Source organism: Lepisosteus oculatus, chromosome 17 (genome assembly GCF_040954835.1).
Source record: "Lepisosteus oculatus isolate fLepOcu1 chromosome 17, fLepOcu1.hap2, whole genome shotgun sequence".
NCBI lineage: Eukaryota > Metazoa > Chordata > Actinopteri > Semionotiformes > Lepisosteidae > Lepisosteus > Lepisosteus oculatus.
This window is the reverse complement of record NC_090712.1, coordinates 6,040,568-6,055,863: the sequence shown is the minus strand read 5'-3', so window position 1 is coordinate 6,055,863 and position 15,296 is coordinate 6,040,568. Positions and strand designations below refer to the sequence as shown.

The window sequence follows — 15,296 nt, the reverse complement described above, 5'->3', positions numbered from 1 at the left end:
TACAGGCAATGGGGACCCCTCCACCACCACCAATGTGCAGCATCCACCTGGATGATGCAACGGCAGCCATAGTGCGCCAGAACGCTCACCACACATCAGCGATCAGTGGGGAGGAGAGCAGAGTAATTAAGCCAATTTATAGAGGGGGATTGTTAGGAGGCCATGATTGATAAAGGCCGATGGGAAATTTGGCCAGGATGCCGGGGTTACAATACCTACTCTTTACGAGAAACGCCCTGGGATTTTTAATGACCACAGAGAGTCAGGACCTCGGTTTTACGTCTCATCTGAAGGACGGCGCCTGTTTACAGTATAGTGTCCCTGTCACTACACCGGGGCATTAGGACCCACATGAGCCGCAGGGTGAGCGCCCCCTGCTGGCCCCACTAACACCTCTTCCAGCAGCAACCTTCGTTTTTCCCAGGAGGTCTCCCATCCAGGTACTGATCAGGCTCACACCTGCTGAGCTTCAGCGGGCTGCCAGTTGTGAGTTGCAGGGTAGTATGGCTGCTTTAGCCAAATGGGAAGCAAACAATGGAGGCAGATGAAAACCACTAGTGAGCAAATTGAGGACCTAAGAAAGGTTATAAATGATAGGAGGCCATTCAATACCGTTTGGTAGCGAGTTGCTTTTTGCCGAAAGATCTCACCTGGCTCATTTCCATTGACAGAGCAGCAATATCACCCAATTCTGTCAAGAATTTACACAAATTTAAAAGCACCTCCACACAGCTTCCACTGGTGTCCCCAAGTTCGTGTCTCACTGGTCATTCTGATCTTTATTTGTCCAGGTCGTGGCATCCAGACCAGCTGCACTTCATAAATTACAACAGTGCTGCAACCAGTCCACAACGTGCAGTGCGAGTCTGTGAAAGCATCGCGGTCACTAGTGACCGACTGCCCCTTAAATCACCAGGGCTGAGTCACTCGTTACAAAGCGCAGCATGAGCGTAATAAGGTTTTGGAAAATTTCCAGGGCATTTAGAATCCTACTGCCAACCCCAACTGAACCTGCAGAAGAAGGACCATGTTCATTGAAGCGTGCACACACACAAATGCACAGAAGACCCATCAATCCTGCCATCCCCCAGTTCAGACACCACTGCCTGCTAACCTCCTGAAAGCTGATATAAGATTAGAGATAAGTATAAGATACTTTATTGGCCATATTCAATTTCTTGCATTAGGAAATTGTCTCTTCCCATAATCTAGCTTGCTCTCCATGAGACACACAGAATGGGAGAGAAGCTTGGGGTCAGAGTGCAGGGTCAGCCATTTATACAGCACCCCTGGAGCAGTTGGGGTTAAGGGCCTGGCTCAGGGGCCCAATGGAATAGGATTCCTCTGCCGGCCGCGGGATACGAACCGGTAACCTTCCAGCCACAGGCGCAGATCCTTAGCCACAGTGCCACTGCTCCACCCTGTAAGGCAACTAACGTTACACTTTCCAAATTCCAGACATGTTGCTCACAGATGCAAAAAAGTATCCTTTAGCTTTACACAGAGAGCACAGTCTGCAGTCATACAACGCTATACACACATACAAGCATCAGGAGAAAATCAGATATGCCTGCACATAGCACAGGAAGATTGCATGAAAGCACCACTAACAAAAATACTACAGGAGTCTGAAGAGACTTGCCCTGAGCTAGCAGCATTGCCTGTGAACTGCAGCAGTTCACGTTCCAGAGGCCCACTGCATTTTTTCCCCTCCCAGTGTCACATTAAAACGTGGTTACCACTGTTATGCCTGCAGTATTTCACCTCTGTGGCCCCAATGTTAACCGCTCGATTCGGCTGTAACTTTGTACTTCATCACGAGAAATGCAAATCGGCAAAGATGACTGCTGCGACAAAAACTGCCGAATCAGCTCTCAAGGGGAGGGAAAACAGGCCAGGAAAATCCTTAGCGGGAGAAAATGCAGACCACTTTTCACACACCGTTCAATCACTTTCAACTCTTTCAAGTTTAATGAAAAGTTAAACACTTCTACCTTTTTAAAAAACACATTTATGCTTATACTGTGTGGAGCCAAACAAGCAGAAGTAATGCTCTAAAAGGGTCTGCAATGCTACCCTCCAGACAACACCCATCACCGATGTGCTGCACCAGCGAAGCAGAGTTAAGTGGACAATGTCTCCTTTCAGAAGTCATTTGCCCAGTAGCTAGGCTGCTCGAGGGAGCTGGAATCAGAACTGCTGTACAGCAAATATGATTTTAAACTGCGGGTGTTTGGAGCACTAATTACAATAGTCTGGCAGCAGCTATCTAAAACAACCAGACTGCAATGAAGCTGCCAATACAGTGCCTTTAAAAAAAATCAAACATGAGACAAGCACAGAGCTTCAGTTTTTCCACAGGATTCCCCCAGTCTGCTTTTGAAGTATGGTTGAGCCGTATGGTACAGTACGCATCAGTGTCTTCTCAGGGATTCCACAAAGCATAAAATTTCATTCTGGCTTGCGTTAAAAGATGAAATCAGGGCACTTCTCAAATGCCCATTGGAGGAAGGACCCCAGTCAGCTCAAGAGCTTACCCTAGACTGGGCAAGGGAATGCACACAATACCAAGCCATTAACTTCCAACATTCAGATAATAATTCGGAAGATAATGGATTAATGCATATCCATCACTGATCTTGATAAAGGAGAATATTAATGGAACCAGCCCACAGAATTCAGAATACTTAATAATATAGTTCTAGTTTCCTTTTTAAAAAAAATGTTATTCCAGTGCAGGGTGTTACTGCAATTATTTAACTGCACTTGTGCACATTTCTTTTTCTGGCTGTTTAGCAGCACTGTAGTTGAGGTACAGTAGTAGAAACGGGAAAACACACCAAAGATTGTTACTGACGCCGACGAACAAAGCCCTGATGACGCACCATGAACGACTGGCAGAGAAGGAAGACTGCTCTAGATGGTGATCTTTCTCTGCACAGACAAAGCTGAGGATTTCAGAACCCCTGCAGTTCAATTCCTCAGCTGTTGGCCGTGGAATGAAACCTAGACGCCTCTGGTCCCAGGAGGTCTGGCCTACTCTGACAGACAGCATCAGAAGGCTCTTGTGGTGCAGGGCCCAGGCCTTCTTCAGGACAACTGAAAGGATCTACAAAAGAGGTCAGGAGTAAAGTTGTCTGGAGGCCAAGCTCCCATCGAAAAACTGCAGAAACATGGGCAAACACACCTACAGCTGCGAAATAAAAAGAGGCAAGCGTTTCTGCAAGCTGGGGTTAATTTACTACAGAGTCAGTGCTTTTTTCTGCCGAAAAGGAATTTTAAGAAGTTTATCCTGCTGGTCTCTTTGACTCTTCAGCGACATTTACAATACATTAGTCAGCTATTTATTCCAGAAACAAAAGCAGCCTTTAACTATAAACACTGGTCTGGACAAGGCAGTAGAATGTAGTTTATATTTTAGAGGCTGCTGAACCAAAAACAAGCAGCGCATTACTACCTTCAGAAAAGCAGTTGGTTTTTATGGATTAGTAACTGCTTCTCCTTCAAAAAGCAATGATTTTAGTTGGATAAAAGTGAAACAGAATGAGATCCATACAAGTAAACACTATACTACCATCATGAATCTATGTTGATATACCTTATTATTAATATCTTCACGCCCACTTGTTTGTGACGTGACATGTCACAAATATTTTAGCATCATCCAAAAACCCACTATAATGTCTTAATTTCTGCCCGTTTATGACATTTGGCAGCAAGAAGTGCAACACTGAAGAAAATGGCTGACAAAGTTATGTTAATTGAAGCACGTCTAAAAAATGAATTACCTGGAGTGAGGACGAAGACAGATAAGCAGACTGGTAAAATTCACAGTACTGGCTGTAATCAAAATGGAAATATAATACATAAATCTTCCTTTTGATTACTAGAATACTAAGTACAGTAGCAATACATTTTTCCCCCTACATGACACTTTCAGAAAGGGGCTCTTTCTTTCTTTTAACTCCAAATTCAAATATTCGGAAAGCAGCACTTGGGGAACGAAAAAAAAGCGCCTGCAAACGAACATGTCAGATCCAGAGCTTCAAGCCCTGCGCTTTGCGGTTTGTTTATACTGTGCCAAATAAGCAAATCCAGAGCAGGCACAGCAGAGGAATGCAAACAATGTCTCCCAAAAAAAAAAAGAGCTGGGCTGCTCAAAAGGAAGAGGACACATTTCGGCAGCGCTGTCCTCTCCCGTCAGAACAGTCTCCCCAAAACCAGAATCTTATAGCCCGAATGTGAACCGCAGCCCCCAGGACTATCACAGTGATGCAACTCTACTCCCATCAATACAAAGGCGTGTTTTCAAGCCGTGTTTACACCGCCTGGCTGTCAGAGAGCTTTCAACGGGGGCTGCACAGCTGAGCACGCGTTACAGCCCTCTGCACAGCCCCTGCGAGGTTACAGGCAGAAACAATAAAGGACTTTTCTGCAAGAGAACGCAACTGATCTACCCTTCTCTACTGAAACTAGCCCCTTCAGACCCTCGTCAACATTTCTGTCTCCATTAGGACTTCAGGCACCCCTCTTGATGGGTATTCCATGCAAAGTCTCTTCTCTTTTAACAGTGAAGTCAAAAAGCTCCCAGAAAATGAAATCAGGATTTGGCACACACAAAGAACCTCACTGGATGTTTATGGCTGGGAATACTTTGCACTGAAATTTAACTGGCCTTCTGATGTGCCGTTGCTGAAGTTGGAGCCTCACACAAAGGCACTATAGAAAGAGCTCGGGGATAATGAATCTGCGGCCATGTGATTCAGGCACCCCACTCTCTGCATTCCCGCCCAACTTACACACAGCAAGCCAGTTCCAGGACAACTCAGGCTGGCAAAGCCCAGGGGGATCCAGGCATTCATGCATTTCTGTAGGGAAATGTTTCAGAAAGAGCAGCTCCCTCCGAAGAATCTCTGCCAGTGCTGGGAGCATGGTCTCACACGGAAGAAAAATGTGCACATGTGCTCAGGGCATCGCTGGGACAGCTGTGGGAAGGAACTGAACCCCAAAACTTGCCAGTTACAGGAGGGAGCCAGTACAGCTGATCCCATGCTGTAGCAAATCCAGATGAGATAGCTAATCAAATTATATCAGTGGAATGCATTTCCTTGTCCATTTTATTAACGAGGTTCAGTTGCAAAGCTTTAGTTCCACTCTATCAGTTGATCTGCATTATTGCTTCAGCCAGGAGGTGAACATGTGGTTCTGATTTGTGCTTCACTTCCGCAAGTCCCTGGTTAAAGTGCCCCTGCAGAAAACACCTCAGTACCCCTGGCCTTCATTCAGGAACAAGATTCTGACCGGCCCCTAAGGATTCTCTTTCTCCAACTGGAATTTATGGGGATCTACGTTCAAAAACGTGTCAGTAAAAGCATGTTCACAGCACTTCATTAAAGAACAAAAAAGAATGAGCACACACCAACACCCAACAGAAGTAGGAAAAGGTTCATGGGAGGAATAGATTCACGAAAAAGCTACCAAACAGGCTGACCTGCTCCCCCAATTTCCCCCACAAATTCCTAGAGAACGGAGAGGTTTTCCCCGATTCGGACAATAAGTGAGACGCCCACTCCTGGAACAGAATCCATCTCTCCTGGTTGTCTTCGCCGGACATTACTAGAGTAATACAGGGAATTCAGCCAGAACCTTCAGTCATAAAATACATGATCCTAATTCAATGGGCTAAAAGGCAAGAACGACAGAAAGCCTGGCACCACATGTTAGTAACGACTTCCTCCCTCCCTCCACAGGGCAAAGTGCAAAACCTTGTCTTTGGTTTGGCAACCAAGAGTATGATATAGCACCACTTTTGTATGCTTCTTCCCTTTATTTTTTAATTTTCAATCAAAGTTCACATGCCATCCATCATTAAAGAGCAATACGATTAAGAGAACAACAGAAAAACCCCACCATGAAAGGAAACGGTGTATGGTGTCATGGTGAAACAGTTACAACGAGATCTCCAGTCATCAATTGTCCTCTAGCTCTCTTGTTACTGCCTTCATGACAGGATCTTATCCCAGGCCTCGGGAGGAAAAGAAATCCCTGCAATGGTGTTCACATTGTCGACAGGAAAGAGGACTTGAGCTCCAGCTCTACGAGCTACCACAGAAGCAGAAAGCAGCCAGCAGACTGTCAATTCTGTGCAGCCCTTCCATCGGTCCCACCCACTCCAGAGACTGTGGTGAAACTGATGTCCTGGAAATTGTCCATCCGATCCTGGGGACTTGATGAACCAATCCACAGCTGTCTACAAAAAGCAGTTCAACCCAAGCCAAAGTCTGAAGTTCTTGTATCTGCCCCGTTGATTCTTAAGAAGTCCCATGATATGGGAGAGAACAACTGAATCTTTCATTGTGTATTGTTTTGGGGGTACTTCATTGTGCTGCTGTTTAAAGAAACATAAAAGGCTCAGGAAGATGCTCACTGTAAACACACCTCTGAAACTCTGGAGACACCTTCAAGACTGTATGATAACAGGACCCTGGCAAAGCAAAAGTAAGACAAGCTAGAGGGCAGACATACTTTAGGTTAAAATACAGTTTACAAATATTGTTCAAACAGTTCTAAGATTTATTCCAGCCTACACATCAAGGGGAAGACCTGCCAATAATGTAACCACCAATTACCACCCATTCAACTCAAGCTCAACGTATTGATTCACACTCCTGTCTACCTCATCAAAACTATCACTTTCAAAGGCTGACCACATCTCACACAGGTGAGTTTGAGCAATGGCTGATTGGCTAATAGGTCTCACCTTGATGAAGAGTGGAGAACAATTTAAAACTATTTCTGCACTGTTTGTAAAATGCACCTGAAAGCACCACTGCTCGAGGGCACACATTCTGCATGGAGGTGGTTAGGAAAGTAAGAATCAGGTGATCATATCCTGCAGAGGCAGCCACAATCCAGCAGGTTTTATATTTCACTCTTAGTTTCTAAACACATTTTGACCATATTAAATTGGTTGGAAATCACAGGAAATTATTTAGTTAAATTAAATTGACTGATTAGACCAATCAAAACCCTCACGTCCCCGGTCTTTACAAACTGGTGATTTAAGGTTGACTTGAAAGAACTGCCGGACTGTGCCTCCCTAGGAACAGGACTGACCACTTCCCAAGGACAGCAAATGTACCCGAGGCACAAGACAGGAGTTGTTAAGCCACTAAAAGGATGTTAGACTGGCACCGACTGGTGTGATTTATGCAGAAGTCCCATGGCTCAGATCTGTGAAGGAGCTCAAATCAGAGAGCAGGCTCAGCTCTATGGATCAGATGTCTCCAATTTGGTACGTTTCATTACCCCTCGGCATTTCCCCTGGAGCAGCAAGGAGCTGTGCCACATGCGCTTTCCCCCGAAACGTGCTGATCATGATCATGGTCCAGCAGACCATGGGGTGACTCTCCACCGGTTGGCACCAACGTTCCCGCCAGGCGCAGTGGGGCTGACTGAATTTCCCGACTCACGTGGTTCTGCATGAGGAGGACTACGTGTGGCAGTCCTCATTCTCCCTGTGCAGGACAGGAATTGTTGCCAGAATGTCAAAGTCTCAGCTGGCACTTCCAGACTGAGTAGGTGTGCTCCACCTTTGTGCCGTGTTGCCCTGCCACGGCAAATCTTAGGAAGTGGTAAAGGTTTATTCCATGCTGAAAGGAGGACTAAGAAATGGCTCCCCGAAACTCTGTGTCCCTTTTCCTTTCGGCATGGAATAAACCTTTACCTGTCCCTTTGCAGCCTATGCAGCTCCCTACTTGAACTTCTATGGCAAATCTTTGCTGATCAAAGTTGGTAAATTAAGCAATTAATGATGAATTAATTGCAGAACATGCTGGAAGATTCAGAGTTCTATAAAATGCCAAGATTGACTGTCCCCTGGTACAGAGGAACAGCCGCACGGATGAATCAGCATTCCACGGGAAGAATCAAAGAAACTGATCTATCCACCTGGCGAAAAAAGAAGGCATTTAAGGTTCTATTTTTTTGCTCCTAATCCAAAGTTAAAGATGGAGTCATAGATTCGTTTTCGATGGACTGTGCAGCTGGAATAACAGAACTTCTGAAACAGAAGACTTAAACCATCCCCAGTCCGTACTTTTTTCATGTCTTCCTGAGAACTGAATCTGAATAATTGTTTTATACAGCTCTGCAATACACATGCTCTTTACTTGGTTGTAAGTTCTTGGCAGTTTCATTTTCTTTTCCGTCCCCTGATGGGTTCAAACGAAGTGGGTTTCACTCCGATCTTAACTCAAATAAACATCCACAATATAAATTCAAGAGGACACAAAGCAGTTAGCTACAGCGTTCACACCCACAACGTCCTTGAGCAGGACTGAAATGCATGAGGTAAACCACACAGTAAAGTATATCTAAATAGCATAAGATCAAGCAAAAGAAAACATCTGTTCAAACTGGTACAGCTGTCCAATTGCACTAAATAACTCGCACAAAGGAATCTGGCTACAGTTCCTTCTGTAAGAAGAACATCTAATATCATGGCAACCTAGTGCAAAGGTGACTCAGCAGCAGCAAGACGAGTCAGCAAAATCCGACATGACTAAACATTGACAGTAACCTGAAGAAATGCGTCAATGAGGAAACCCATCGGTGTACCAAAGGAAGAGGCTAGACGAAACATTTTCCATAAAAATTGCCCCAACACAATAGCACACAGTGCTGCAAAACATGTTAGGGAAAAGAGTGTTGGATTCCAAAAGACAATGAGCTCTTTAAACCTACGGTGCTTGAACATATAGAAAAGAATTTGTAGAACAGATAGGCTGCTCTCCCTCTCTCTGATTTCTCTTAATACCTTATAAAAAATTAAATGTATTAGTTTGCGAAACAAGTTTTAACTGTAAATATCCTCAAAAGAAAATGCAAGATGCCTTAAACCACTCAGCATATTAATATTCCTTGGACTTTCTCCAAAACCAAACAGCCAGATGTTGCACAATTGCAAACCCTTCGTGTTTTTCAAACAAAGTTCATAAGATTTTGGCTGAAAATGGCATTCAGACGTTTTGCTTAAGAAGACCATCAAGGCGTTTTGGAAACCACGTTTCGTAGCTTAAATCCCAAGGAATCATTCTGAGAAAACTGGAAAGCCCATGTACTGATCCACACCCCACCCACCCTTCTCCAGGGGTCAAATGCCGCAACTTTCAGTGCAGAACTGTCCTCCGAACCCGCATGACGGAGAAATCACCACTTGTAATATTACAGGCTCCTGCGCTTTGTAAAGAAGGTTTTACATGAATGCATTAAACATACCCACTTCAAAACAAGGAAAAAGAATTAAGCTGGCTGCAGGGAGCTTTCTGCCAGAATACAATTTTCTCTTCCGCTTTACATAAAAAAAGATTCAGGAGGTCTTCCTATTTAATGGATTCTGGATCCAGGAACAAGCTTTAGCTGCAGTGAGAAACGTTAGCTGTTTTACAAGACATACAGGGGTGCCTGCTAGAGCTGGCCATCCTAATTAATTCATAAATTTCTTCTGACATGCCATGAAATTCTTCTACTCCGAAATGACCAAAATCATTTTCTAAAAACGGCAGATCTTCTAACCAACTGGAAAGCTGGGGCTTAAAGAAATGAAAGAACACACATCTGAATTTTGAACACATCTTCATTTACTGCTCGTCAGTCATTGAGGTAAATGGCTGTCAAATACCTACAATGATTAAAATCCACACTTGAATTAACAATCTCATTTATGGAATTACTTATTGCACATTACATTCAATAATACAGTAGCGTGTCAAGGATAAAAGTTTTATCCAAAACATTACAAAATGACATCTTAGAGAGCATGCTTTTTGATCTGCTTTCATAAGGTTATTAAAACTTATTTTGCACTAGTTTTACAAATGTCCGGGTACAACATATTACTTTAAATCAGTCAATCAGAGGTTGCTTTGAAATTTGAAGAACCACAGAAATAATCAAAGTGTTTGAAGAACATTTGCCACTTACTTTGGAAAGAAGCAAATTCTTACAAATTGCCATTACACTGCTACAGCCCCTACAGTATATAAACTGCTGGAAGCAGACATGATATAGCATAGCTTAAAATTCACCATTGCAAACCCTTCGTGTTTTTCCAAAAGGTCATTAAATTTTGGCCGGTAATGGCATTCAGACGTCTTTTCAAATCCAATCAACTGTGTGATTTGATTGGCAAGCCTAGATAACTTTTTCTGGTCATTTCCCTATGCAATATCATATCTTTCCCCGCCTGACCACTTATGAGCGATTTTGTCAGCCTCACAAGTCCACACAGGAATGGCTGCCTTTTAGCATTGGAAACATCAGTGAGAGCCAATCACAGACAGGATACTTGAGTCGGAGTGTCGAGCCAACCATCACGTGAAGGAGTAGCCAGTTCTTCCACAGAACAAATAAGATGGGTAGTTTTCAAAGCTACTGGCGCCAGAGGGAAAACAAAAACTGCTCCCCGTTTTCTGAAAACAACTGCAAAACTTTAAGTGTGAAAAACTCAGCTAAAAAGCAGAAGAAATATGAAACTCATTAGAAATCAGTAGGAGCTGGAAGATCTGAACCAGTTTCACAAGAGAGCAAAGCTGTTAGAGATCCATACCATCATGGTGAAGAATCAATCTCAATTACCAGACAGCACAGATTTCTCTCCGAATTATGGGAAAGATGGCAGAGAAAACTGGGGCCACAGATACAAGAACCATCAAAGCTCGGAGTGATATTAAGCCTTCACACAGGCAGTACGTTTGACTCAGTTGCTAATGAGAACATTTATCGGCATGAGGTCTCACTCATAAAGCAAGGAGCAATCTATAATTTCTCAAGCATCTCACCGAGAGAAATACTCCTGTTTGTCTTTTAATGGCATAGGGAAAAAAACCCAACTGTGCTCAGACCCATTCCAATTAAACTCTGATCAAATGTAATGAATAATTGATACTGTGTAACATTCCTAATTGATTTGAACTTGAAATAAATTATTTAATAAAGATTTATGGCCACCTATTTTTAAACACAGGCCCTCATATTAAACAAGAAATGAGGAGCTCTCCAGACGTCAGTGCACTAGAAGCCTCTGAACTTTATACCCGTCCTTTGCAAAAGCCACTTCAAATCTGAATACATTTACTCATCATCTATTCCTTCTTCACCAAGTTCGAGTCATAAACAGGTGTAAAGTTATTGCCTGAGCAGCTCTTACCAACAGACATAAGGAAAACGTACAGCACAAATCAGCTCTTTTATCACTAGCTAGCAGTTCATCTGAGCATTCAGGTATCCTGCAGAAGACCGTTTACATTAAAAAAAAAAACATACAACGTGTATTGCATGGCAATATCACTCAGAAGCGGCCCTCATTACTCCCAAAACAATTCATCAACTCATTCTCATGCCTCTGGATACACTCTACAAACATACATTAGACAGCAAGACACAGCAAAACTGAACCACTAATGTGAAACAATGAGCTTGCAGTCAGTAGGAGCTCTCAAGATGATGAGACTATATCTGAAGAGAGACGTTACAATTCTGTCAGATGTCAAAATACGTGATTTACTGTCGCTACACTCAGAAGAAGTACACTTGTGCGATGGGGAGCTGTCAGAGACTGACCTTTAATATCGCCATCGAACATATTGGGGTCATGAATGATTCCTACGACAAAGTTGCAAAAAATCGCTCCCACACACACAAACTGTCCTAAAGCTTTGGGGCTGTGAATGCATTCAGCTAAAGATTCAAACGTTTATTTGACATTTTGAGAAATAAAACCAAATAAACTGCATCACAGGGCAAAACCACACGGAGATGTAAAAATATTAGCATGCTGAATATCAGTGATCATTTCTACAGCTACCATTTATTTTCTAGGGTTAACTCTAGGATGTACAAAGCATTCTTTGAAATCTACAAACCTTTAGATCTCAAACACATTAAAAAGGTATCTAGTATGCACTGAAAAATAGCTAAACCATTCCATGCAGACCATGAAAACTGCTAATTGCACTAAGGCACTAAGTTTCTAAACACTATATAGAAACTAAATGAAAACAGCAAATTGCATTTATTATCATCCATTTAATACAAATGCATACTATATGTTGGGAAGATCGCAAGGAAAATAGGTTTTTCCGTCTTAAAATCACCTCGATATGATTAAAAAAACTGTCCAGTACGTTCAAGACGCCTATAGTTTTCTATAGCTCAGGTCTCAATCTAAGAGATCGGGCTAACCAATTTTAAATAAAAGTCTGGTCGAACTCTGCAAACACTTTAGAAGTGTAACATCAAAAGATTCTTCACAGCTCATGATTTTATAGACGCCTGAGAGACAGAAGTAATCTACATCGTGGGATGAAACGTGTAATGACTTTTATCCTGACATTATCGCGTTAAACTCTATTTCAGTACGGGCATTCAAAATTTCACAACACGTTTCTGCTATTCAAGCGATTTTATTACAGATAGAGGAGCACCAGTGAATTGAAATTCCTAACGTTGTCTCAAAACAAAAATAAAAAACTGCAAACAAATATTTTGACAGCAAATTAGTCACAAAGCGATACTGGAATAACCCGGTCACTTCACACATCCTTAATGGCTATAACCAGCAGTATGACCGAAATCTCTCATGCGCCTGCTTCGATCATATCTCCTAAATGAACCAAGTAATATGGCATTTTCTAGTTACTTAGGTTAAACAGAAGCCTGGCTCTATTAGCTACAAACAAGCCATTGCAAATGAACGGCTAAAAATTGAGCGTTAATACCCTGGCAAGATACAAATCAGCTATAATCACAAAAATAACATTCAGTTTTATAACAATATAAATGGTCTTACAATTTACAAGATTTATTCCACACTCGAATAAAAAGAACACAACATCTATTGAGTTTTCAGCAAAATGCAACAAAAAAAAAACAGGGGTAAGGCAGCCCTAGAAATGTAGTGTATATGTACTTACACCCAACCCCGCAGTTACACACTCATTCACAATTTCAGCTTTCAATATACGGTCCAGTACCTAAAGCTTAAAGTTGCACCTGAGCGATCGCTGATGCTGTCATAAAAATCATCCCCTTTATTCACTGCGACTTTAAAAAAAAATTAAAGTACCAACAAAACTGAGTGGTTCTTCAATGCCAGAGCCCGTGGACCTTGTAACATTTATCGGGTCAGTAGCTCAAAGCATCTCGGTGTGTATCTGCCAACGCTACAAGCCCAGGGAGAGGGTGTGAATGCCCACTACTTGCGGACCAGTCACTCCTGTCGTGCCGTGACATGCAGTTCACAAAGGTCTTTAAAAAAAGAGAGCGACGGACAGTTTTTAAAACCGACATCCCAACGACTGCGTTACTAAAAAAAAAAAGGCCCCGATACAAAAAAAAAATGTGCGATGCATGCTTGATCGCTTACACTCAATCTGTTACGCAGCTACTGTAGAGAGAACAAACACGGGGATGACAGGGGGATTATGGATGTCACAGAAAGCGGGGTGTTCAGCTACACAAATCGGTTGCCGTCTTCCCCCAACTGCACATGCACATTTTTTTTCCCCCCAGCAAAACCAGCCCGAATGGCACTGGTCTTGATCTTCACCCAGCCTTAGACCCCGGAGACCCAAGCATGAGACAAATAATAATAAAAAAATCAAATCAAATCTCTCCGGGCTGTTGTGTGTACCTCGGAACGCAGCTCGGGGAAGAGCGGTCTATCTCCCAGGTTGCAAAGAGGTTCATGGGAACGGGCATCGGGCCGGAGCTCCCCGAGCCCGAGCCCCCGGCTGCCGCTGCCGCTGCCGCAGCCGCCCCGGGTCCGGCCGGGGTGGCCGCCACCGCTGGCCCGCCGCCGCCGCCACTGCCTGGGTTCAGGAAGGCGGCCCGAACCCCTCCTCTCTCCACAGCCGCCGCCATCATCGCCTCTCCCGGGTAGCAGCTGAAGCCGTCTGTCTGGCGCTGGTGCTCGCTCGCTCGCCGCTCCCAGCGACTCTGCCCGCTCCTTCAATGAAACAACACATCCAGGACCGGAGAGCTCAGGCTTTCAAGAGGCACTCATGGGCGGGGCCACGGAGCGACCAGAGACGGGAGGGAAGGCAGTTTTGCTGAAGTACGCCAGGGGGAGCGATTGAACAGCAACAAGAAACAAAACGCGGTTGCAAATGAGGAGACTTCCGATCCGTCTATAGCCCGCTCGGTAGTCAGCGACTTGACCTCATCCAGCTGTTTCTTTAAAGAAGCCAAGGGCATCGGCTTCAGCAGCACGTCTGGTTAGCTTGTTCTGTAATCCAACAACCATTTGCATCATTAAAAAATGGAATGCCTTTTCTCCAAATTTTCCCAGTTAGTTAAAGCTTCCCAACAAGAGGGGGCCACTTTCTCCTATCTCCACTTCTTGAAAGATGCGACTTCTTCGTCTTCGAGAACACAGCTGGGAAGTGTGTTGCAGAAAATCTCAACCTCCTGTGTAAAAAAGGACCTCCTGATTTCAGTTTTCAATGCACTCCCACGTTATGTAGTTTCCACTTGTGCTCTCTGGTTATTTTTCACTGTTTATTCTGAAAAATACGATTGGTTGACTTTATCACTGCTTTGAAGATGTTGGATACCCGTATCAGGTCCCCTCGTAATCTTCTCTGTTAAAGGTTAAAACGTTCCCCTCCAGCTACTGTATAGTGACCATACTCATTCACATCAAAAACACCGGATTTAGCAAGCAGCCCATTAATAGTAAATTTACTTAACTCCTGAAAAGTGCTCTTTAGTCTGTTTAAAATGACCTAATTACACAAAAAAACACTCCTAATTACGTTATTATCTAGGTTTTGTGTAAGGCATTTCACGGGCTTCAGTGTGGTTGGTGATCTGTACCTACAGTAGGTGACTTCCCGTCTTACTGAAAATTATTGAAATAGTCTGTGTTGGGGAAAGTTATGAGCATCTCCTGTTCAAATAAGGTGCTAGACATTCCTGCTGAGCACTCTGCAAGCTTTTTGTTGGGAAAAGTTTGATTAATTGAACAGGAAACCGCATAAACGCTGTTAGCAAATAGGATGATGACACACTGAGTAGTAAGGTAAACCCAATGGATTTTTGTACATTGCTGAGAGAACGACTGACTCAGCAGGACCAGGCCTGTCAAACACTTAGTCAAACTCACATATCACTCGTCACTATAACAGATCAAAGGAGCTTAAACATTTACAGTCTCTCAAACAAAGAATGGAGAGTGTACCTCATATCACATGTTGCAGTTTTATATATGGCTGTAATTTTAATCTCAAAATAAC

At 43.4% G+C, this 15,296-nt stretch overlaps 1 protein-coding gene across 6 annotated transcripts in view; it reads right to left on the bottom strand.

Moving 5' to 3' along the window:
* The window catches only part of LOC102698103 (phosphofurin acidic cluster sorting protein 2-like), an 88,215-nt gene extending 74,024 nt beyond the window's left edge, over positions 1 to 14,191 (bottom strand). For 3 of the 6 annotated variants that reach the window (XM_015362993.2, XM_015362992.2, XM_006638565.3), the window contains exon 1: positions 13,694 to 14,189. In XM_015362993.2, the coding sequence (XP_015218479.1) occupies positions 13,694 to 13,926 (233 nt within the window). In that variant the 5' untranslated portion in view covers positions 13,927 to 14,189. Of the gene's footprint in view, positions 1 to 13,693 lie in introns of all 6 variants that reach the window. The other 3 variants (XM_015362990.2, XM_015362994.2, XM_015362991.2) reach the window with 2 other exon arrangements.
* Positions 14,192 to 15,296: the final 1,105 nt, after the last annotated feature.